Raw genomic sequence first — 22,625 nt, 5'->3', positions numbered from 1 at the left:
ATGTGAAATTAAATTTAAAGCGTTTTCATTAAATTAGCGATTACCAAAAAAAAAAAAAGAAAAAAGAAAAGAAAAAAACCAACTGGTATTAAAGGTAATTTCATTAAATATCTTCTAGGACTTATTTGTTATAAATAAGGAAGGATATTACGTTAAACGACAATACCATGTGGTACCATGCCTTAACACACACATGTACGATGTTAAATATATCTCTATATATAAGATATACACAATCTCTTTGCAAATATAATTGATGTTTTTTCAATCTGTGAACACATTATATATATATATATACACACATATATTACTAAAAAAAAATATATATATAATATTAAAACATACTTAATTTTTACAAAGAAAGTTATATGTGATGTCACAGTGTCACAAAGTCTCACTTATGGTGTGAAAATGATGATTAGCGTGTCAACGATTTTTTACAAGTGTGCATAAATAGAGAGAAAGAGAGAGAGAAAGAGAGAGAGAGAGAAAGAGAGAGACGAAAAGAAAGAGAAAACAGATTAATAGTTTTCAATTTACTCCTAATAATAATTAAAAAATACTCGATATATCTTTACATTAAATATATCTCATATGAATGAAGAATTTTAACGCTTTTGGATATTATTAACACACGTACTGGTTATTATATTATATATAGAATCCATTTTTTGGTGTATCGAGTTAAAAAAAAAAATATATATATATACTCTCTGCTAAGTTAGATTAATCGTGAGGCAATGTGTACAGTAACTGTAAATATATGAAATAACATTGTTTAACAAGTGTATGGATATAATAATATACAGGGTGTTTCGAAACGAGATAGCTACTTCTCTCTGATTCTCAACATTAGAAACATTTATCGCAAAAGATTAAAATTAACAGAGACGTTTTTTTTTTTTTTTTTTTTATGTTAATTAGAGACTACAATTTTTGTATATACATCAATTTTACGATACTATCTGAAAATATAAAGATGACGAAGGATATTTTTAAGATTTTTCTTTTTCATGTAGATATTTAAATTATGCGATTAAAATAGACAGAATCATTTACAAAATGACTAGAGTTACGTCGATTTCTTTGTTTTATTATTATTATTATTTTTCTGTTTTAATTTTTTTTATTACTTACGAAAATTTTGCGACGAAGAAAAGAGAGTTGTAACGAAGCTAACGCAATGAAAATATTTTATTGGAGAATCGGAGAAAAAGTGGACGAAAAAAAAAAGAGAAAGTGGAGATATTCGTTGCCTATATAAGAGAATGAATTGTAAAACGTGAAATACTAATTAGAAATAAATAATGGACAACTTCAAAGAAATGGCCTATAGACAAGAAACATTAGAATTAAAAATGTTTTTGATATGATCGCATGAAAAAAAAAAAAACAAAAACATAAAAAAACAAAAAAAAACAAAAAAAAAACAAAAAGAAAAAGAAACGAAAAAAAGAAAAAATGAAAAAAGAAACGAATAACAATCGAAAAAAACACGATACATTTTATGATTAACGTAATTAGATAAGCGATAGAAATGTATCTTGCATCAACGAGATATAGTTTTAAATATTGCTCATTACAATCTCGAACGATCGATGATCTTTTAAAAGATTTCTAAAGAAAAGAAAAAGAAAAAGAGGGAAAGGGATGGAAGAAGAAAAGAAAAAAGGAACAAAACACACTGTCACCAAATATGTTTCTCGTAAGAAGTTAGATGTATTATTAAGATGTATAATAAATCGTTTAGATTATATAAGTTAGACATTAAGACAACTTATTATTATATGAAACGTTTCATTGGAGAATAGGCGATACAAGTAATATTATTTTTTACAGAGAATTTACAGCGGACGATAATCGAGTTATGCTCGACTAGAACAAAACCAAAAGAAAGAAAAAAGAAAGAAAGAACATACGAAAAAGCATTATTATCAATGAATAGAGACGACGAATAATATCGGGAGTCATACAATCTGCTTAATCGCGAACATTGATCAATGAGAAAAATAATGATCTAGAAGTTTCGATATTGACGAAAAAAAAAAAAGAAAAAAGAAAAGAAAAGAATGAGAAAGAAAAAAAAAACAATGACGTAAGAACTTTATTGAAAACGAAATAATTCAAAAAGTCGTATTTCATAAAAAGATATCCATTCTTTACGCGAATCTTTTCTCGTGATAAGAAAAGAAACTGAGATAAGATTCGATATATAATACTACACCGCTACATAAACTATTTTATATTATTACTTTCGGCAACGTCATATAGAGTTCAGGGAAAGTATAGTTAATCGATTATAAACGAATTTTAAGGAATGTGAGATCGCGGTATTATAAAAAGAAGTTGCAATATATTATTATAATTACGTCGATAAAACATATTAAATTTCCTGTTGTTAAATTTATCCATGATATTTGTGGAATTCGTAATATTTGTTCGAATCGTATACAAAAATTCCGCTTCGACGAATAGCAGCAACGCAGAATATTATTACATCCGTACAGGGCAAATGGCGTCCGAAGAAAATAAATCGATTGTATTATAGCGATATGCACGGACTAGAGCACATCTCCGTGTGCTATATATATATATATATATATATATATATATATATATATATATGGTACGTTTATAAATATATATATATATATATATATATATATATATATATATAAATGCAGACACGTAACATTAATAACGACGATTGATACACTTTAATAAATAAGTACCTTAAATGTTTAAGTCTAATACACGATCGTAAACTTTTAGCTGCACCAAGTGCCATAGTCCAATAGGTATAATAATAATATAATTATAACAGTCTCCATATAAATAATAAATTGTGCCGAGGACGAAAGGACAAAAATCGTGTTTTTTTCGAATTTTTGCCTGATCGCAATCTGATATTACACCGATACTCGTGTCGTAAAAAAAAAAAAAGAAAGTGAAAAAAGAAATGCAACACATGATAACAGACCTCTTTAAAAAAAAAAAAAAAAAAAAAAAAAAAGAAAAAAGAAAAAGAAGAAAGAGAGAGAAAAAAAGAAGATCGAATCGTTATCGAAAAGCCAGATATGACAATATAAAAAACAATACAATTCATTTTCATTCCTGATAATTCTTAATAGAATATTTCTTCTTTTTTATATTTGAAAGATCAGTATATTTTATGCTAACACTGGAAACATAACAAAAGTCTCCTCGTTCGATCATTTTTTTTTGCGAGATATTAATGAAACCAAAAAAAAAATAAAAAAGAAAGAAAGGAACACCTGTTCTAAATCATAATACAACAACAATAACAATAACAATAACAATAACAACAACAACAACAATAACAAAAAGTAAATAAAACAAAAAAAAACGTGTCACGCAATTGTATATTATAAATGCTACTGTTTAAAAATATATTGCTATTGTCAACGTAAGATAAAGCGTTGAGTTTCTCTATGCAATACCTTTACATAATTTACACAATGATTTTAATCTCAGATTAAATATACGTAACGTTTTGAATGGGGGTAGTTAAGGTGGGGATAGGGATGAAGATGGGGCAAGGGGGAATCGATTATAAAGTGGAGAGTAGTAGTCTAGCATTACCATTAGTCGGACCGTCCTTACCTAACGTTGCTCGACTACTACGAGCAGCAACAAGCTGTTGCTCGAAAAAAAAAAAATTCACCAAGTTCACGGTACGCAATAATTCTTTCCTTATCACATAACACCGAGAGATATTATGCTCGCAAATATTGGACGATGAAATTTGATTGAAAAAAAAAGTACAATATTTTCTACGACAGATGTCGTATAATATTCGTACACCCACTATATCAAAGAGCGACAACAGAGGGACCAGAAGTCGGCACTTTTATTCAGTCGGCTAGGACTTCGCATAGCGAAACGAAGACGATTCTTCGAGTTAAATTTCCCAGGTGATACGAGACGTGATAGTATCTATTTTATTTTCTACTATATATATATATATATATATATATATACGCATACATATATTTATATATATATATGTATTGTGTGTATGTATATATATATATATATATATACATGTGTATATATATATATGCATATGTAATATAACAGATAGTAATTATTTATTTATTATTATCGTCGTAATTCGTTCTAATTGTCAAACGATATAGAGTTAAGATAGAAGAGATAGAAAAGGATAAAGGTCGAGAGAGAGAGAGGATACGAGAGCTCCTTTGGCCAGCCGAAAATCGATCGGTGGCGGCGGCGGTGGTGCTGGTAGTAGTGGTGGTGGCGGCTCATCGATGTGTCGGGGTTAGCGACACCTGGAAAACGCGTGCATCGTGCGATTTCCTCGAGAGAAATCTTAAATTCTTTAGAATTCTTAAAGTGATCGTTGATTCCTCGGTGATATTTAATGTGTGTGTTACGATATATTTATAAGTAACGTTGTTGAATAAGTATAAGGATATAATAAGGAAGGGTGGTTCTCTTTATCATCGTTGCCCTGTCATCGTCCTGTCACCCGACGAACACTTTTTCACGATCGAACTTTAAAAGTGGAGTATTTTTATCGTGGCATTCAACGTGGCGTGTTTCTTCGTGACATTACTACCATTACAATTGGCGAACAAGGGTGGCGGGCGAACGAGCGGGGAGAGTATAAGAGAGGAAGGGGTGCAGTTCCAAATAACTAAACTCGAAACTCGAGCCTCGAGAAGGGTCAAGGAAATTTTGGGTGAAGGCAAATTTTTGCCGACCTTAAATAAATTCGGAATGCGTCGAAAAATGGCAGAAAGAAACAGGCCTCGTCTGATTTCAACGTGAGAAGGGACGTGGATCCTCCTAGGATCCTTGAAAAGAAAAAAGAAAAAAGGAAAAAAGAAAATAAAAGAAGCGAAAGAAACTGAAAAAATAACGAAGGCCCTTAGACCTGATTAGAGAGGAGGAGCAGGAAGAGGAGGAGGTGGAGGAGGAGGTGGAGGAGGAGGTGGAGGAGGAGGAGGAGGAGGAGGAGGAAGAAGAGGACGACGAGAAGCAGAAAGAGGAGGAAGGAGAGAAGGAGGAAGAGGTTCCTCTCAACGTGGAATGACAATAAAGGGGTGCCGTACCAACGTCCGGCGTGTCCTCCTATTATGCACGCGCTGGATTTGAGTCTACGAAACACCTCGAAACTTTTATTCCCCATTGGGATGGCAGTTGGCATACTGACGGATATCGCTACGAGATTGGTGATCGCCGGTTATATACTTGCGGTCGTCCTCGTGTGCGTTCACGCCAGTAACAACTGGGACAAGGACGACGATTTAGGTAAAGACAAATTTTTTTTTATTACGGTTAAACGTAACCCTTTTTAACTCTATACCGAGAAATACCTTTCATGTTACATGAATTCTATGTATAGAATATAATAATCTATGTATAATAACTTCTGCTATATATGCCATACGACTTTTATATCAATGTACATATTTCCTCACTTCGAACAATGCAACTTCATTATGTGATATATTTTTATGTCATCAATAACAATGAAGATCTTTCATCGAGTTAAATGGGACACCTGTATATCTTCTTATTGTACGAAGTCCTTTTTTTTTTAAATCATATTATAAGAACATAAGTCATCATTTTTGCATCGGTGTTAACTTGGTGCATTCAAATTTGATGAATCTGTTTTATAAAAAAACAGATGATGATTATTTATGTGTCGTATTATATGATATATATATATATATATATATATATATATATATATATATACACAAAGAACAAAATGATATATCTATTATATTATATTCTAATTTTATTTCAAACAATCGTTCGTCATTTAAAATTTGGAGAAATATCTACAGAACAGCAAAATACACACGAATTACGTATAACCATAAAAGCATTCTTTCACTTAACTGTCTTATATTGCTCTACTTTTTCTACTTCAAAATTATCTTTTGAAACAAAAAAACGTTTAAATATTTCTGCCTACATTTTTTAATATTCGTTGCTTATATTTTTTATTTAATTTTTGTAATTGCATCTTTTAAGAAAAACGAAATATTCAAAGCTTATGGCCGATCATAAAAGTAGTCTTCCACTAGACCTGGTCTTACATTGTTACTTCGACTTAATTGTCTTCCATTGCTCTTTTCTTTCTACTTCAGAATTACATTTAAAATTAAAAACATTTAAATTTAATTCCACATAAATTATTTAATTTTTCTAATTATAATTTTCAAGAACAACATGATATTCACAAATTATGGCCGATCATAAAAATGTTCCTCCACTTAAGTGGCAGAAATTGCTCTCTTTTTCTACTTTAGGATTACATTTCAACTAAAAAATAATTTACATTTTATCTACATAAACTACTCAATATTTGTTATTTACATTTTTTTTTTATACTTGCATCTTTCAAGAAAAACAAGATATATTTACAGATTTATGCCCGACCATAAAAGTGTTGCTTCCACTTGAACGTCTTGTGAATTGCTCTTTTTTTTTCTACTTCAAAATTATATTTTATATCTGAAAACGTTTAAAAATTTCTCTACGTAAATTATATTGTTAATTAGTAAGTTATACTGTAAATTATATTGTTAATTATTGTTTTATTTAATTTTTTTAGTTGCAACCTTCGAAGTGAGCGCCGTTCTTGGGCGTACCGCCAGCTTGCCTTGTGACATTGAACCGTCCACGCGAGAAGATCGCGTTTATATGGTGCTATGGTTCCGAGATTATGCAGTGAAGCCGATATACAGGTAACTATATCTAAACTTGCAAAAATCGATAAATTCATATTTAAAAAATTATTCACTCTTGTAGCTTTGACGTACGAGGGAGAGCTTTCAACAAAGCTCTAAATTGGTCAGATAGCAATGCAGTAGGGCCCAGAGCTTATTTTGTGACAGTCACAAAACCAGCTGCTCTATCTTTAGAAGCTGTTCAATTGGACGACGAAGGAATATATAGGTGTCGAGTCGATTTCAAAAAATCACCGACGAGAAACTTTCAAGTGAATCTAACAGTTATTGGTAAGACATAAATAATTTAAAAAAAAAAATATATATATATATGAAAAAATTCATATAAACAGAAGATATGTGAAATAAACTCGTGTTAATATTTTCTTTTTAATATTATTTTGGAAGATATTCATTAACAAAAGATATGTAATATTTTCTTGTGCAAAGAAGAAGATCATTGAAATATTTTTTTCTGACACAATTTTAAAAAATATTTATAAAAAGAAGATATGAAATAATATTTTATGTAAAGAAAATCACGAAGAATATTTTTTTCCTTTCTTTTTTTTTTTTCTTTTTTCTCTTTTTTTTTTTTTTTTTTTTTTTTTTTTTTTTTTACAGTTCCACCACATCAACTTCTTATTTACGACAGTTCTGGAGTGGAAGTAGATAAAACTGCTGGTCCTTTCCAAGTTGGTATGGAATTTGGTCTCTCCTGTGAAGTAAGAGGAGGTACTCCATTGTTATTTTCTATATTATTAAACGATAACAATATATCTTTATAAGGACCCCTAGATCGACCATAATCCCTCTTTTAAAGGAAAACCAACTCCAATCGTAAGCTGGTTAGTAAACGAGAAGGAAGTAGACGGAAGATTAGAAGAAATAGGACAAAATATTGTGGTTAGCAAATTGACTGTACCTCAATTACGAAGGGAACATCGTAACACCATGTACAAATGTCGAGCTGCCAACACAAATCTGATACCTCCTTTGGAAAAGAGCGTCCTTTTAGATATTTACTGTAAGTCTTTCAATATCCACAAATAATACTGAGTTGACCGAAAAATTCATGACGGATTGTTTTCTATCTTCGATAAGGGACATAAAATTAAAATGAATGACTACTTTAAAAAAAACAAATATCCCCTTTTTAATAAATACACTAATTCTAATAATTTCTAATATCATTATATATGTATATACTAATACATATGTAAGAAACAACACTGAAATTTTTCGAACAACTCAATAAATATAATTCATACGAAAATAATAAACGATAATTATGTTTATTTTTTTTCTTTTCTTTTTCCAGTAAAACCTCTGTCTGTAAAAATATTGTCAAAACTATCAGTCCTAGAAACAGACAAGAATTACTCTATAGGCTGTGAAACTGCAGGATCACATCCTCGAGCAAGAGTTACATGGTTGAAAGGAAACATTCCCTTTCGGAAAGCCAAGGTCAATAATTCTTTTTTATTTTTATTTTTTTTATTATATATAATACTCCTTATTACATTTATTCAATATGATAAATAATATCTATTAATTTATTAAAATGTAAATTGAATAGATATTGGACGATGGTAACTCTTCGGTAGTGTTAAGTACGTTAATATTCAGTCCCATACCAGATGACAATTCTCAAATTCTCAAATGTCGAGGTGAAAATCCTGAATTACCTAGTGCATATTTAGAAGATTTTTTCCAATTAAATGTTGTTTGTAAGTATATTTAAACAAGCCTCATTATATGGATTTCCCTTTATATAATTAATATTAATAACAATTATTTACAGTTCCACCAAAAGTTCAATTACATCTGGGAAGTACATTGAAAGCAGAAAATATAAAAGAAGGTGATGACGTTTACTTTGAATGCAAAGTTCGAGCCAACCCAGAACATCATAAAATAACATGGAGACATAATGTAAAAACATAGTGGAATATTTATAAATGCTAAAATGATTTGGAAAAAAAAAAAATCTAAATTTTGTTTGCCAATTAATGTATTTGAGAATATTTATTTTGATTATATATTCTTATTAGGGTGCAGTATTAACTCAAAATTATTCGGCTGGAATAATAATGAGTACACAGAGTCTAGTACTTCAAAGTATAGGACGTGATAATGCAGGGAATTATACGTGCCTTGCCAGTAATGATCGTGGAGAAACTACAAGCCCTGTTGTTCCTTTACGAATACAATGTGAGTAAACAAATATCAAAGTTTCAATCTAAAAACTTTTGCATTTAATTCATATACATGTATAATTTTTTTTTGGGGGGGTTGGGTTTTACAGTCGCACCTGTTTGTAAAACAAGTCCTACAGTTATTGGAGCATCATTGGAAGAATCAGTAAAGGTTCGATGCGAAGTAGATGCGGATCCTAACGAAGTGGATTTTGTTTGGGAATTTAATAATAGCGGTGAAAATTTTGAAGTAGCCCCTGCAAAATTAGATAGCAACAATGGTACCATGAGCGAATTGATTTATACACCAGTTTCTGAAAGAGATTATGGAGCTTTAACATGTTGGGGTAGGAATGCCATTGGTAAACAAGAAACACCATGCACGTATCATGTCATTCCTGCAGGTAATACAGATAATGTGATATTCTAAGAGATCGATTTTTATGAATATCGTTGATCGTTATGTTATAGCGAAGCCAAGTCCTTTAAACAATTGTACTATAAAAGCATCGTTAAATCAAAGTTCAGAGATATTAGAAGTCGAATGTGTACCAGGATATAATGGTGGACTTCCTCAAGAATTTCGTTTGGAGGCTTACGAAGTACCATCTGGTTACTTACGCCTCAATGTGTCTAGCGTATCTATCGACCTTCCAATATTTCGAATAGCAGTAGCAGATCTATTACCTGCGACACACTTTTATTTAGTTGCATATGCTGTAAATGCTAAAGGTCGAAGTGAAGTGTTTTTATTAGAAGATATTATGTTAAGAGATTCGGAAAAACATACAGGTATATTTAATATAGAAAACAAAATAATGAAATTTGTATAATTCGAATCTTTCATAGAAATGAATTTATTCATTTTTGGGTAACGAATTCTTTTTTAGATAGTGGAGTTAATATGATTCCATTAATCTTAGTACTTATCGGATGTTTAATGGTTTGTCTAATAGCAGTACTTTTTATAATGGTGATGGTATACCGACGTCGAGGTAGCACATCACCAGCACACATTGAGCCATACATGAAACAACCGATTATAACTCCCCCAGATTCAAGAAATAACTCAATGCTTGATGTTACTCATGGGGACCATACCTATTTTGTTGAATACACTTTGAAACAGGTTACTGATTATGCACTTAATAAACAACCTGATATTATACAATCACCACAAGGTAAAATCATTGTAGATTGACATTTTCTTGTCAAAGATAATATTCTATTTGTATTGTTCATAATTAAGACAAATTTTTTATATAGATCAAGAAAAAATGAAACGTGAACCACAATTATTTTTACCAGTAAGACCAGACACATTGTTTGCGCCATACGATATTCACAAACAAGGCCTTCAAACAAACAGATGTAACGTAAGTATTAATAGACGAATATTTGTTTGAATTATGTATAACTTGTGATTGACTTATACTTAAACAAAAATTGAAACTTTAGATATATTGTTTTATTATAAAATTAATATTAAATTGTTTTATAAAGATTTTTATATACTTCATTTTATTATTATCGTCGATCATGTCAAAGCTTTTCAATTTTTTTATTACAGTTAAATCCATTTTCCACAAGACCCTGGGAACCGATCAGTTTTAAAGCAGATCGTAACTTGATGAAAGAAATTATTATTGCAAATTCTATACCTGGTCCAGAAAGTTGTGTGTAAATTCTTTCAGATAGATGGGACAAACATATCAAGATGGCCAATTTCATAGCCTAAAGAATCATTCAAACATATTGACGAGGAATCACATGTCATCGAATCGCGAAAAAGATATCTTCTAATGAAATGAATTACAAAGCGATTTGTGGATATTGAAATAATTAATGAAGAACATCAAAATGACTAATCGCATAATTTAACTAAACGCTACACGTGATGTATTATTCCAAGTCTAATATATTTTGTGTCAAGTCTTGCAAGTCTTTTATTATTTTAATATTCAATGATTATTTGAATTTTTTATATTATTTGGAATGCACAACGAATATTTAAAACGAACTTTAAGTTACAACGAAAATCTTCTTGACTCTTATTTCATTGTTAAAATTGATAATAATAATATCTTTTGTACATATTGTGATAATACGATTTATACGATATGATACCTATTATAATACGAAGACAAAGTGACGTAATAATATTGGATAAAAAAGATGTAAAAGATTGGTATTGTCATTAGAATACTATAATCTTTATATCCAGATTAAAAAGTATCAAAAAAAGAACAAAAAAAAAAAAAAGAAAAAAAAAGAAAAAAAAAAGAAAAAAAAATTAAAAAAAGAACTTTAAAAAAATTTAAAAAAAAAAGAAATAATAAAAAATTACAAAGAAATATACACATACAAAGAAAAAGATAATAGATCTGAGATTTTTTGGATGTTTTATAAAACACATATGTGATAATATAAATTAGTCTTGTCTTTAAAGATCTGCTGCGATGTTAACTCTGAATTGGCAAAAACATTCAATACGTTCAAAATACTGTACGTTTAGTATAAAAATATCTACATAATGTTAAATAGAATCGATTGTTGCCGCAAAGAAATGCTTTAAGAAAACTGCTGCAGATTATAAGCAACAACAAGGTACCAATAAACAATGTTGCTAAAATAAATCTGCTAGATAAACGAGAACAAATGTATTCCATCCAGGTTTGAGATGAAATCAATGTTTGGGAAATCATATGACATAAGGACACTGGCATTTTTTCCGTTCGATTGAATTCTTCGCTAAATGATTGATCTTCCATTCTATACCGAATCATTTTTTCTTGCGTGATATTTACAATCGGTAAAATCTGTTGAATATACAATATATGGCACTTGATTCGTAAGTAATATTAACATATTACTTATATATAATGATATTATATTATTTATCATTAGTACGAAAAAATGTAATTATCTTATAGCATTTATATTTGTATTAGCTCAAAGCATCAATCGAATATCTTCTTTTTCCTTTTCTTTTTTTTTTCTTTTTCTTTTTTTTTTTTTTTTTTTATATCAAAATTAATTTCGTCGAAGGTTATGAGAGAATATAATTTTGAAATTATTTCAAATATTTACCCTTCCTTATTTTTTGTTAATTAATCGATGTATATACATTAGTATAGATACAAAAAAAACAAATCATACTTGCGTATCCTCGAACTTATGCATTTGTCTTCGTACCAGTTGTATCACTTTACACTTTTTATGTTGCAAATCCGTGATAAAATCAGTTTCTAAACAATCATCGCACACGTTATCGTCGCACATCCTTCGCTCTATTATATCAAAAACTATTTCTAATAATTTAAAATAATATATTGGACTAATACATTTCTATGTGAGATCTATCAAAAACGTAAATACATTTTTTATATTATAAATTAATTCCTACGCATGCGCGCAATTATCTAATGACGAAATAATATTAACACAGTGCCGTATGAAATTAAATGTAAAATGAGCCATTGCGTAAGGGCCCCTTCATGTAGGTATAGTATTTATTTCTCGCATTTTTTTTTTTAATACCATGACAAAACGCGACAATTTAAATAAAGACTGAAAATATTAACAAAAACTTTTTTTACATAGTTCCATTAAAATTATATAATGGCACATTTTTAATATCAATTACAAAAATACGTTAAATGATTTTACCCTACATTTAAATATTTATTTATACAATTAAATGTAAATCTCTTTTTATTCTTATTCTGTCATACATTTATACATATTTGTATGACAATTATTCCTTATAAAATTATTTTCTTTTACTTATGAATATAAATTATCATTATATATATTCATATTTATAATAAAAAAAAAAAAAAAAAAAAAAAAAAAAAAAAAAAAAAAACTACTTACGTAATTTTTACATATCACATAATGGTATAAATATCTTTTATAGATTTACAAAAAAATATTCTCTTTAATTTACTCTTGGTTTCTTTTCTGGTGGTGGTTTCATATCTTTTTTTTCAACCTTCACTTCTTGTTTGATATCGGTAGCTATAAAATGGTAAATAATATGGAATTATAAAATTGTAAATTGTTTTTTTACAGATCATTATCTGAATAATGCTTCGATTAATTAATCCTTACTAGTTTCTGTTGCTTGATGTGCTGGTTTTGGTACAGGTAAAGGAAATTTACGTGTAAGTTCTCCAAGTAACATATCTACTCTTTGACGCTGAAATAAGGAACTTGGTTCTTCACGTACCGGTGTTTCTTTCTTAGCAGTAATGGATTTTCCGTTTTTAAAATCCCAATAATATCCTTTACTAGGATGATAACGGGAACATGAACTAGCTTCCTCAAATGCAGATTGTAAATGATGAACTGTGGAAAGCTGTATCGAAGCAACCGCAATATATTAAAGAAAAGAATATTATATAGAAAAAATATTTTCTATTTTTTTCCTACCAATGCCTACCAATTTAGAACTAACGATTGATGCTAAATCTGGAGCTTGATAAACAACACCTGCAATGATATAATAATCTGCAAGTGGTGCAGCCAAAGTAGGAGAATGACGATGCTGTTTTCTAATTACGTACAAAATAGGTTCTTGAACGTGTAGAAGAATATATTCCAAGCCTGTCATATTCCTGAAAAAATTATTAATAATTTCTTTCATACAATTAATTTATTAACCTTTTATATATATATATTATGCTATAAATGAAATCTAATTTAAATTACATTCTTACGTTAATTGATCAGGACTTAGACGTTGCATTTTTACAATTTCGTTATTACATGTCCTATCATAAAATGGATTACTTCGTTCAGAAAAATAATCCATTATATTACTTGGGTTAAGTACAGGGATCCAGGCACTATCATGCCAAGAAAATCCCAAAGGATTTTCTATAAAAGAAATTTTTATTGAAACATTATAAATACTTTGTAATAATTTACGAATTCGTATGTACATTTGATTTATTTAAATAAATAAAAAGAATCACATATATTCAACATCTATATAGATTTATAGGTTATAACCAATAAGTTTAATACAAATTAAAGGAAATGATATATTAGAAAGAAATATTAATATATCTATATAAATAAATAAATACCTGTGACCGCAGATCTTCCAGATATCATATTTAATTTATAAAATACTCTTAAAATGTTTCACAATTTCATCCAATTTCGATGTTACGATTAAGACCATAACCTCAGTTAACTAAAAACTAAATAAACCTTTCATATGCGACATCAGCGACAGATACGGACAAAATATGTACTGCAAACATCTTGCAGTGATCGAAAGATTACGTTATTGTTGCGTAAAAATCGATTATGAATCGAACCATTCGACGATACATTGGATTATTTCGACCGCAGATCTATTCCTCAAATCAAACTGAAGAAGAAGAAGAGGAGAAAATAAAAAAAGAGAAGATAGGTGAAACGTGCGCGCACGAAAGAATTCGAAACGATTTGAAGTGGACATATTGAACATCGTTCGATGATCCCTCGATGATCCCCGAAAAAGAAGAAGAGAAAAAGAAGAAATATGAGAAATATGAAAACTAACTTGGCAATCGATAATGTTAAGAAAAAGCGCCTTTATATTTATATTTCACAAGGCCAATAATCCTGAGATAAAAATTTTATAAGTATTTAAATTTTAAATCAAGATTATTATAAGTTTCTCACATGTGATCTTCTTCTCTTTTTTGCCACTAATATCAAGGGGCGCCACAGTACAAAACTTTTTTTTCGTATAAAATATCGAAAACAACATTTACGCCAACAATGAGAATAGGCGTAATTCTTGACCAATTTTTATAAACAAGATTTCAATTTAAAGAATAAGGTTTAATCTAGAATTTTGCTTTTTCGTATTTTTAAAAAAGCTTTTCCTTTGTGCATTAACCATTCTCGAAAAGTACAATTTTTTATTACAATTTTTTTCAAATAAAACTTTCAAATAAAACTTTTTCTAAAATTAAGAAAAGCAAAGTTTTAGATTAAACCATTGTCTTTAAAATGTGATCTTGTTCATCAAAATCGGTCAAGAATTGCGCTTGTTCTCATTCTTCACATAAACCATTATAGAAGAAGGGATGAATAAACCGCTTTAAGTACTTTTCTTCCAGTTGCTTCTGATCTGTGATGCGTAGAGGTTAAATGTCACATTTGTCATTCTTTATCTTTAATCATTCCTAGACATTAAATATATAAAGGAAACTATTAAAAGAAAATATTTTATTTGAACGTATCAATTGAAAAGGTACATACATATAGACAATTAAATACGTTTGTTAATTATATGAAGAAAAGTAAAAAAGTAATGATAGAAACATTTTTCATTTGAGAAGAAATAAAAGAAAACGATTATAATAATTTTAAATATGAATTACTCTTTTTACATCATCCGATAATCACTACAAATTTTTATAGTGATGTATACATAATTATAACCGCAGTATCAATTGTTTATTAAGACATAAATTAATTCAATATAAATTAATAGGATTTAAAAGGGTTAATAAGAGTTAACTTTTTTATAGATGGATTTGCCTGCACTAATTGCATTTGATTTCGATCATACAATTGTTGATGATAATACTGATTTTGTGGTTCGTGACTTATTACCAAAAGATCAATTAACTGATGAGGTACAAAATTTATATCGTACAGATGGATGGACTTTATATATGAACAAAATATTTGAGTTACTTCATCAGAATTCAATTGGATTACAAGAAATAGAAGCATCTATTATCAATATATCACCAAGTCCAGGATTCGATGTTCTTTTAAAATTATTACATTCTCTTGGATATGAAATAATTATTATCAGTGATTCCAATTCATTATTAATAGATATGTGGTTGAAGAGTAGAAAATTGGATAATTTAATTACTAAAGTATTTACAAATCCTGCGCACATTTCCGACGATGGTATGATAAAGATAAAGATGTATCATGTTCAAGATTTTTGTAAACTAAGCATGGTAAATTTATGTAAAGGTCATATATTAGAAAATTACATTAAGGAAAGATTAGAGGCAGGAATTCATTTTAAGAGAATTGCATATGTCGGAGATGGAAAGAATGATCTCTGTCCGGTATTACGTTTGTCAGAGAATGATATAGCATTTCCTAGAATGAATTATCCGCTTTTAAAAAAATTAAATGAATATAAAAATAATGAGACCTGTAAAGTAAAAGCAACAATTATTCCTTGGTCCAAAGGGTCTGACATTTTAAATAATTTACAAGAATAAATTAAAATATAGTATAATAAAATCTACCTAAACTGAACATTTATTATTACTTTTTATGCCCTATTCTCTTATAATCTTCTTATAATAAAATCACGAACTCTCAAAACATTTTTTATCTTAATTTAATTTCTAACTATATTTTATTATTTAATTTTATCATTTAATGCTAATTACGAATTATGTATTAAATTTTAGATGGTTAAAAAATTATTATAAATTAATATTAATATTTACAACGAAAAAGAAATAAAATGTTTGAACTGTTTAATCTGCAGCGTTTTGATAGGCTATTAGTATCCACCAATAGGATAACGAAAATTATTGGACTGAAGTTATACTTCTAGAGATTATATATTCCATGAAAATAAGTAGTATGCTGGTTACTTAGTAGTTGCATTAGGAGAAATTGAATCTTCAATCGAAATATTCTTTCAACGATTCATCATGGGTTTTGGAGATTATCCCGCTGAATATGATCGAGCAAAACATGGTCCTTATGATCCAGCACGTTACTATGGGAAACGTATATATCATTTTTTATATTACCTCTAACATAGCCTTCATATATATTCTATTTTATTATATATTTCTCACATACACACACACACACACACACACACACACACACACGTATATATATATCTTATTACATTTTTCCAGCTGATACTCCTTTGGGTGAAGTTAAAATAAGTGAACTTGGAGCTTGGATTCGTAGAAGAAATTTCCATCCTCAAGCTATAGTATCAGCATGCTCTCGAAGTAAACGTTTTTTTCTTTTATTAGATAATCCTGATATTAATTCTTATTATATAACTTTCTGTGTAAGATTTTATGTACTAAAAGTAAAATATGCTAATTATCAATGAATGTTCTTCCTTTTACAGCATTTTGGCGTTGGCAACATAAATATGTATTTCCTGAACGTGCTAATGGAGCTCATTTTTTCCAAATGGCAGTAGGATTATCATTATTTTTCTATATAATAAATTATCAGAGAATTAGTAAGTTGACGATTAATGATATTTATTTGAATCTTTGAAAAAAAATTAGGTAATATATGGGATTTAATTTTTTTTTTTCAGGGACACACAAGAATTACAAGTACCACTAAATCAATAATATAAATTATCATATGAAGTTCAGCCAAAATAGTCAATTTGGCATAAACAGTTACATATATATTTATCTGTCTATATGAGAAAGTCCAAATCTAGAATGTATATTAAATAAAAATAAAAATTCTTCAAATATATTTCATATAATTTTCAATAATAATTTCTTATCGGATAATAAAAATCTATTATGAAATTATGTAAGATTTTTTCGTATATGTGATCTTGTCAGAAATAAATTGAGGTTATACGATATACAGTTGGTAAGATATAATCACGTGACGACATTGTGCGACTTTATTGGTAATGAACTTTCGCCGTTTTCGATTGGTTCATGAACCTAGAAGGCCAATACGCATATATCCAATGACCACTGTTTTGATGTCCCTCTACTGGCGTTATGTGGTAATCAAAATAAAAAACGATATGAGTATATACATAGAATGATCTATATCATTTATAACTTTGTTCTAGTTAAATAACGTGTAAATGACGTGTCTCGTTGCTTGTGAGTTTATAGAATTCTTGACATCTGTAAAATTATTGTAATTATATTATAATTAACAAAATGTTAACCAAATTTGAAACAAAATCAGCTCGAGTAAAGGGCTTATCTTTCCATCCAAAACGTCCGTGGATTCTTGCCAGGTAATAATTTATTTTGTCAATTATTTATCTAGAAATTTTTTGATGGTGGGTATATATATATATATAAAACTTACATGCCTATAATAATTCAGTTTACACAATGGTGTTATACAATTGTGGGATTATCGGATGTGTACTCTCTTGGACAAATTTGATGAACACGATGGTCCTGTAAGAGGAATATGTTTCCATAGTCAACAACCTCTGTTTGTATCTGGTGGCGATGATTATAAAATCAAAGTATGGAATTATAAGCAACGTAGATGTATTTTTACATTATTAGGCCATTTGGATTATATCAGAACTACAATGTTTCATCAAGAATATCCATGGATTCTCAGTGCTTCTGATGACCAAACTATACGTATCTGGAATTGGCAGAGTCGTACTTGTATCTGTGTTTTAACCGGTCATAATCACTATGTAATGTGTGCTCAATTTCATCCAACCGAAGATGTTATCGTATCAACTTCATTGGATCAATCTGTTAGAGTTTGGGATATATCTGGATTACGTAAAAAAAATGTAGCACCTGGACCAGGTGGTTTAGAAGATCATTTAAAAAATCCTGGAGCTACGGATCTATTTGGACAAGCTGATGCTGTAGTTAAACATGTTTTGGAAGGTCATGATAGAGGCGTTAATTGGGCTTCTTTCCATCCAACATTACCATTAATTGTCTCTGGAGCAGATGATCGTCAAATTAAGATGTGGCGCATGAATGATACTAAAGCTTGGGAAGTAGATATTTGCAGGGGTCATTATGACAATGTTTCATGTGTTCTATTTCATCCAAGACAGGATTTAATTCTATCTAATTCTGAAGATAAAAGCATAAGAGTATGGGATATGACGAAGCGTACATGTTTACATACATTTAGAAGAGAACACGAAAGATTTTGGGTACTTGCTGCACATCCTACTTTAAATTTGTTTGCAGCAGGTCATGACTCTGGTATGATAATCTTTAAATTAGAAAGAGAACGACCAGCTTATGCAATCCATGGAAACCTTCTTTATTATGTGAAGGAACGTTTCCTACGTAAATTAGATTTTACTACTTCAAAAGATACTTCTGTTATGCAAATTCGTGGTGGAGGAAAGACACCTGCATACAGTATGTCATATAATCAAGCTGAAAATGCTGTTTTGATATGTACAAGATCGGCGTCGAATATAGAGAATAGTACTTATGATCTTTATGTGATACCACGTGAAGGTGATACAAGTACAGATGCCGATACGAAACGTGCTTCTGGTGTTACAGCCATTTGGGTTGCTAGGAATCGTTTTGCAGTTTTGGATAGAGCATATTCTGTATGACAATTTTTTATTTATAATTTATAGATTGTTTGTAGATAAACCGATAATAACAATTATTTCTTTTTTAGTTGGTCATAAAAAATCTAAAAAATGAAGTAACAAAGAAAGTACAAATTCCAAATTGCGATGAAATATTTTATGCTGGTACAGGTATGCTACTTTTACGAGATGCAGATCAAGTTACGCTGTTTGATGTCCAACAAAAAAGAACTTTAGCTGAAGTAAAGATTTCAAAATGTAGATATGTTGTTTGGTCTAATGACATGTCTCATGTTGCTCTATTGGCTAAACACACTGTTAATATTTGCAATCGCAGATTAGAATCTCTATGCTCCATTCATGAAAATACAAGAGTAAAATCAGGAGCTTGGGATGATTCTGGAGTATTTATATATACTACTAGCAATCATATCAAATATGCTATTAATAATGGTGATCATGGTATTATTCGTACATTGGATTTACCAATTTATGTGACAAGAGTGAAAGGAAATCAAGTATATTGTCTTGACAGAGAATGTAGACCAAGAATATTGCGTATAGATCCAACAGAATATAAATTCAAATTAGCTCTTATTAATAGAAAATATGAAGAAGTATTACATATGGTTCGTACAGCAAATCTCGTTGGTCAATCCATAATAGCATATTTACAACAAAAAGGATATCCAGAAGTTGCATTACATTTCGTTAAAGATGAAAAAACAAGATTTGGGCTTGCACTTGAATGTGGTAATATTGAAGTAGCTTTGGAGGCAGCAAGATCTTTAGATCAAAAAACGTGTTGGGAAAGTTTAGCACAAGCTGCTTTAATGCAAGGCAATCATCAAGTTGTTGAAATGTGTTATCAAAGAACTAAAAACTTTGAGAAATTGTCATTTCTTTATCTGATTACTGGCAATTTGGAAAAATTGCGTAAAATGATAAAGATCGCTGAAATTCGAAAAGATGTATCTGGACAATATCAAGGAAGTTTATTACTTGGTGATATTTATGAACGAGCAAAGATCTTAAAGGTATAATTATAAACTAATCCCTTTCTATTATATATCTATAAAATATTGCGATTTGTTTGTGGTTTTTCTTTCTTTCTTTTTTTTTTTTTCTTTTTTTTTTCTTTCTTTTTTGTAGAACTCGGGGCAAGCATCGTTGGCTTATGTCACAGAGAAAATTCATGGAATTTCAAACGAGGATGATGACGTTCAATATAGTTCCATGCAAGATGAACTTTCAGCTCTTGAAAAAGGAGCTGTATATCTCCATCCGCCAGTACCTATTCAACAAGCTGAAAATAATTGGCCACTCTTGACTGTTTCAAAAGGATTCTTCGAGGGTGCCATGATGTCTCGTGGCAAGAGTCAAGTGGCTGCAGCTTTGGCTCCAGAAGATGATACTGTCGTAGTTGCGGACGGTTGGGGCAATGACGAGGAATTAGGAATTGACGATGAAGAAGGTGTTGAAGGTGTTGAGCCTATTGTAGAAGGTGAAGAAACTGCAGGCTGGGATGTTGAAGATGTAGATCTTCCTCCAGAAATTGAAAATGCAATGCCAATATCTGAGGATGGTTATTATTCTATTCCAACAAAAGGAGTCTCAACAACACAACACTGGGTCAATAATTCACAATTGACTGTAGATCATATATTGGCTGGATCTTTTGAAACAGCTTTCAGATTATTGAACAATCAAGTCGGTGTAGTTGAATTTGCACCATATCAATCCCTCTTCTTAAATACATATGCTCGTGCCAAAACATCATTTGCATCTTTACCAAATATATTATCCTTATATGGATATCCTCAAAGAAATTGGAAAGATGCTACACCAAAAAATAATTTACCTGCTGTTGGATTACATCTTACAAATTTGGTTCAACGGCTTCAAATTTGTTATCAGTTGACAACAGGAGGGAAATTTGCAGAAGCTATAGAAAAACTCCAAGCAATATTACTTAGCATTCCATTATTAGTTGTAGATACTAGACAAGATATTGCAGAAGCTCAACAACTAATTCAAATATGTCGAGAATATATTTTAGGTTTAAAAATGGAAACCGAAAGGAAAAATTTGCCGAAAAATACATTAGCAGAGCAAAAACGAATTTGTGAAATGGCAGCATATTTTACTCATTGTAATCTACAACCAGTTCATCAAATTTTAACATTAAGAATAGCGGCTAATATGTTTTTCAAGTTAAAGAATTATAAAACTGCTGGTTCTTTTGCTAGAAGATTGCTTGAACTTGGTCCTAAACCTGAATTAGCACAGCAAGTTCGGAAACTTTTACAGGTAAACTTTTTATTTATTATTGCATGTATACACGTATAAAATTTGGAAGAAGTTTAATTGTTACATTATTTTCTTTCAGGCATGTGATAAAAATCCCACTGATGAGCATCAATTAGCATATGATGAACATAATCCATTCTCTTTATGTGCAAGTACATTCACACCAATTTACAGAGGAAAACAAGAAGTGAAATGTCCACTTTGTGGAGCAAGTTATCAACCTCAGTATAAAGATTCATTATGCAGAATTTGTGAAGTTGCAGCAATTGGCAAAGAATGCATTGGATTAAAAATACATATGTAACATATTATATTACTTGAAGAACTATAAGATAACATTTTTTATATTATTCAAATATCTCAATCTTTACAATTTGTGTAATTTACTTCAATTTAATATGTTATGGAAGCTATTTCCTACAAGCATTTCTTCCTAAAGCTAAATTTTTTTCAATTTTTGAAAATATATAAATGGTCAGTATGTACTTGTTGAAATAATTCATATCAACCATTATACATACATTGACAAATGAAGCAATATATTTTAGCTACATTACATTGCATATAAGTTTTTCTTGAACTATAATAATAAAAATATTTAAGCAATCACGTTGTAAGGAAGAAAGTTATACAAATATATTGTTAATATTAAATTTGGATTATGATGGATATATTTCATATAACTTGGGAGAATATTTCATTAAATAACTATATTAATGTGATATATTCAAATTTGCTTTGAAATACCGCGGTTTAAGCCTGATTTTCAATTTAGTAATTTTTTACTAGTTTTATGACATATGACATAGAATAGATCAGAAAGATCAGTGGAAAGTGTTCGTCGGTAAAGAAAACGAATAGAATTATCGAAGATAAAGAAATTAATAGAATATATTCTATGAATTCAATTCTGATAATATTCAAATTACAACGACATAAAAGTTTACTGCAAGTACAATCAATTGCAAAATTAATTCTGACATCTAAAAAATTACGATGTAAAACCGTATAAGATTTATATTTATTAATTCTATCTCTGTAGGATTTATATTTCATAAATTTTCTATG

At 29.5% G+C, this 22,625-nt stretch overlaps 6 protein-coding genes and 1 long non-coding RNA gene across 10 annotated transcripts in view; 5 read left to right on the top strand and 2 right to left on the bottom strand.

Annotated features, from left to right (window-relative positions):
• FBXO11 (F-box protein 11) overlaps positions 1–6,749 on the top strand; it is a 19,032-nt gene extending 12,283 nt beyond the window's left edge. Inside the window, exon 9 of one of the 3 annotated variants that reach the window (XM_085663688.1) lies at positions 6,617–6,749. The gene's annotated coding sequence lies outside the window, so the exon portion shown is untranslated. Of the gene's footprint in view, positions 1–1,839; positions 2,601–4,160; positions 4,938–6,616 lie in introns of those variants that run through there. The other 2 variants (XM_085663690.1, XM_035872789.2) reach the window with 2 other exon arrangements.
• LOC118444493 (uncharacterized) overlaps positions 1–12,686 on the bottom strand; it is a 21,824-nt gene extending 9,138 nt beyond the window's left edge. For both annotated transcript variants that reach the window (XR_014983531.1, XR_004838983.2), the window contains exon 1: positions 12,089–12,686. This is a non-coding gene — a long non-coding RNA (uncharacterized LOC118444493). The remainder of the gene's footprint in view (positions 1–12,088) is intronic.
• Positions 5,015–11,070, top strand: side-III (sidestep III). The gene is made up of 14 exons (XM_035872791.2): positions 5,015–5,298; positions 6,617–6,749; positions 6,814–7,022; positions 7,356–7,466; positions 7,555–7,758; positions 8,053–8,198; positions 8,311–8,461; positions 8,536–8,666; positions 8,786–8,945; positions 9,040–9,333; positions 9,401–9,721; positions 9,820–10,110; positions 10,196–10,305; positions 10,500–11,070. Exons 1-14 carry the CDS (start codon positions 5,124–5,126, stop codon positions 10,611–10,613), a joined length of 2,550 nt encoding a protein of 849 aa, XP_035728684.2. The 5' UTR covers positions 5,015–5,123; the 3' UTR covers positions 10,614–11,070.
• Positions 12,687–12,806: 120 nt separating the features above from the next.
• On the bottom strand, positions 12,807–14,192 carry MED6 (mediator complex subunit 6). The gene is made up of 5 exons (XM_035872795.2): positions 14,023–14,192; positions 13,651–13,810; positions 13,374–13,548; positions 13,043–13,289; positions 12,807–12,949 (listed from the first exon to the last, which is right to left on the bottom strand). The coding sequence occupies exons 1-5, from the start codon at positions 14,048–14,050 to the stop codon at positions 12,870–12,872; spliced, it is 690 nt and encodes a 229-aa protein (XP_035728688.1). The 5' UTR covers positions 14,051–14,192; the 3' UTR covers positions 12,807–12,869.
• On the top strand, positions 14,182–16,235 carry LOC118444491 (putative phosphatase phospho2). The gene is made up of 2 exons (XM_035872794.2): positions 14,182–15,185; positions 15,466–16,235. The coding sequence occupies exon 2, from the start codon at positions 15,466–15,468 to the stop codon at positions 16,183–16,185; it is 720 nt and encodes a 239-aa protein (XP_035728687.1). The 5' UTR covers positions 14,182–15,185; the 3' UTR covers positions 16,186–16,235.
• A 295-nt stretch (positions 16,236–16,530) lies between these two features.
• Positions 16,531–17,437, top strand: ATPsynF (ATP synthase, subunit F). Its single transcript, XM_035872519.2, has 4 exons — positions 16,531–16,708; positions 16,846–16,944; positions 17,070–17,186; positions 17,268–17,437. Exons 1-4 carry the CDS (start codon positions 16,630–16,632, stop codon positions 17,294–17,296), a joined length of 324 nt encoding a protein of 107 aa, XP_035728412.1. The 5' UTR covers positions 16,531–16,629; the 3' UTR covers positions 17,297–17,437.
• A 320-nt stretch (positions 17,438–17,757) lies between these two features.
• On the top strand, positions 17,758–22,042 carry alphaCOP (coatomer subunit alpha). The gene is made up of 5 exons (XM_035872558.2): positions 17,758–17,945; positions 18,038–19,262; positions 19,337–20,284; positions 20,400–21,557; positions 21,637–22,042. The coding sequence occupies exons 1-5, from the start codon at positions 17,866–17,868 to the stop codon at positions 21,859–21,861; spliced, it is 3,636 nt and encodes a 1,211-aa protein (XP_035728451.1). The 5' UTR covers positions 17,758–17,865; the 3' UTR covers positions 21,862–22,042.
• The last annotated feature ends 583 nt before the right edge of the window (positions 22,043–22,625 follow it).

This window comes from Vespa mandarinia, chromosome 23 (genome assembly GCF_050613455.1).
Source record: "Vespa mandarinia isolate Hongniang chromosome 23, ASM5061345v1, whole genome shotgun sequence".
NCBI lineage: Eukaryota > Metazoa > Arthropoda > Insecta > Hymenoptera > Vespidae > Vespa > Vespa mandarinia.
The sequence above is the reverse complement of the archived record's forward strand: the minus strand, read 5'-3'. Positions and strand labels throughout refer to the sequence as shown.

What these genes read in the sequence shown, in the direction of transcription:
- side-III (XM_035872791.2), top strand. Translation starts at nt 5,124, where the DNA reads ATGCACGCGCTGGATTTGAGTCTACGAAACACCTCGAAACTTTTATTC. An exon ending in GCAGTGAAGCCGATATACAG is followed by an intron (nt 6,750 to 6,813) that starts GTAACTATATCT and finishes TCACTCTTGTAG; the next exon opens with CTTTGACGTACGAGGGAGAG. An exon ending in TTCCCTTTCGGAAAGCCAAG is followed by an intron (nt 8,199 to 8,310) that starts GTCAATAATTCT and finishes TAAATTGAATAG; the next exon opens with ATATTGGACGATGGTAACTC.
- MED6 (XM_035872795.2), bottom strand. Translation starts at nt 14,050, where the DNA reads ATGATATCTGGAAGATCTGCGGTCACAG. An exon ending in TGGAAGATCTGCGGTCACAG is followed by an intron (nt 13,811 to 14,022) that starts GTATTTATTTAT and finishes TTTCTTTTATAG; the next exon opens with AAAATCCTTTGGGATTTTCT. An exon ending in ACATCAAGCAACAGAAACTA is followed by an intron (nt 12,950 to 13,042) that starts GTAAGGATTAAT and finishes ACCATTTTATAG; the next exon opens with CTACCGATATCAAACAAGAA.
- LOC118444491 (XM_035872794.2), top strand. Translation starts at nt 15,466, where the DNA reads ATGGATTTGCCTGCACTAATTGCATTTGATTTCGATCATACAATTGTT.
- ATPsynF (XM_035872519.2), top strand. Translation starts at nt 16,630, where the DNA reads ATGGGTTTTGGAGATTATCCCGCTGAATATGATCGAGCAAAACATGGT. An exon ending in AGCACGTTACTATGGGAAAC is followed by an intron (nt 16,709 to 16,845) that starts GTATATATCATT and finishes ACATTTTTCCAG; the next exon opens with CTGATACTCCTTTGGGTGAA. An exon ending in AATAAATTATCAGAGAATTA is followed by an intron (nt 17,187 to 17,267) that starts GTAAGTTGACGA and finishes TTTTTTTTTCAG; the next exon opens with GGACACACAAGAATTACAAG.
- alphaCOP (XM_035872558.2), top strand. Translation starts at nt 17,866, where the DNA reads ATGTTAACCAAATTTGAAACAAAATCAGCTCGAGTAAAGGGCTTATCT. An exon ending in CGTCCGTGGATTCTTGCCAG is followed by an intron (nt 17,946 to 18,037) that starts GTAATAATTTAT and finishes ATAATAATTCAG; the next exon opens with TTTACACAATGGTGTTATAC. An exon ending in AAGTTCGGAAACTTTTACAG is followed by an intron (nt 21,558 to 21,636) that starts GTAAACTTTTTA and finishes ATTTTCTTTCAG; the next exon opens with GCATGTGATAAAAATCCCAC.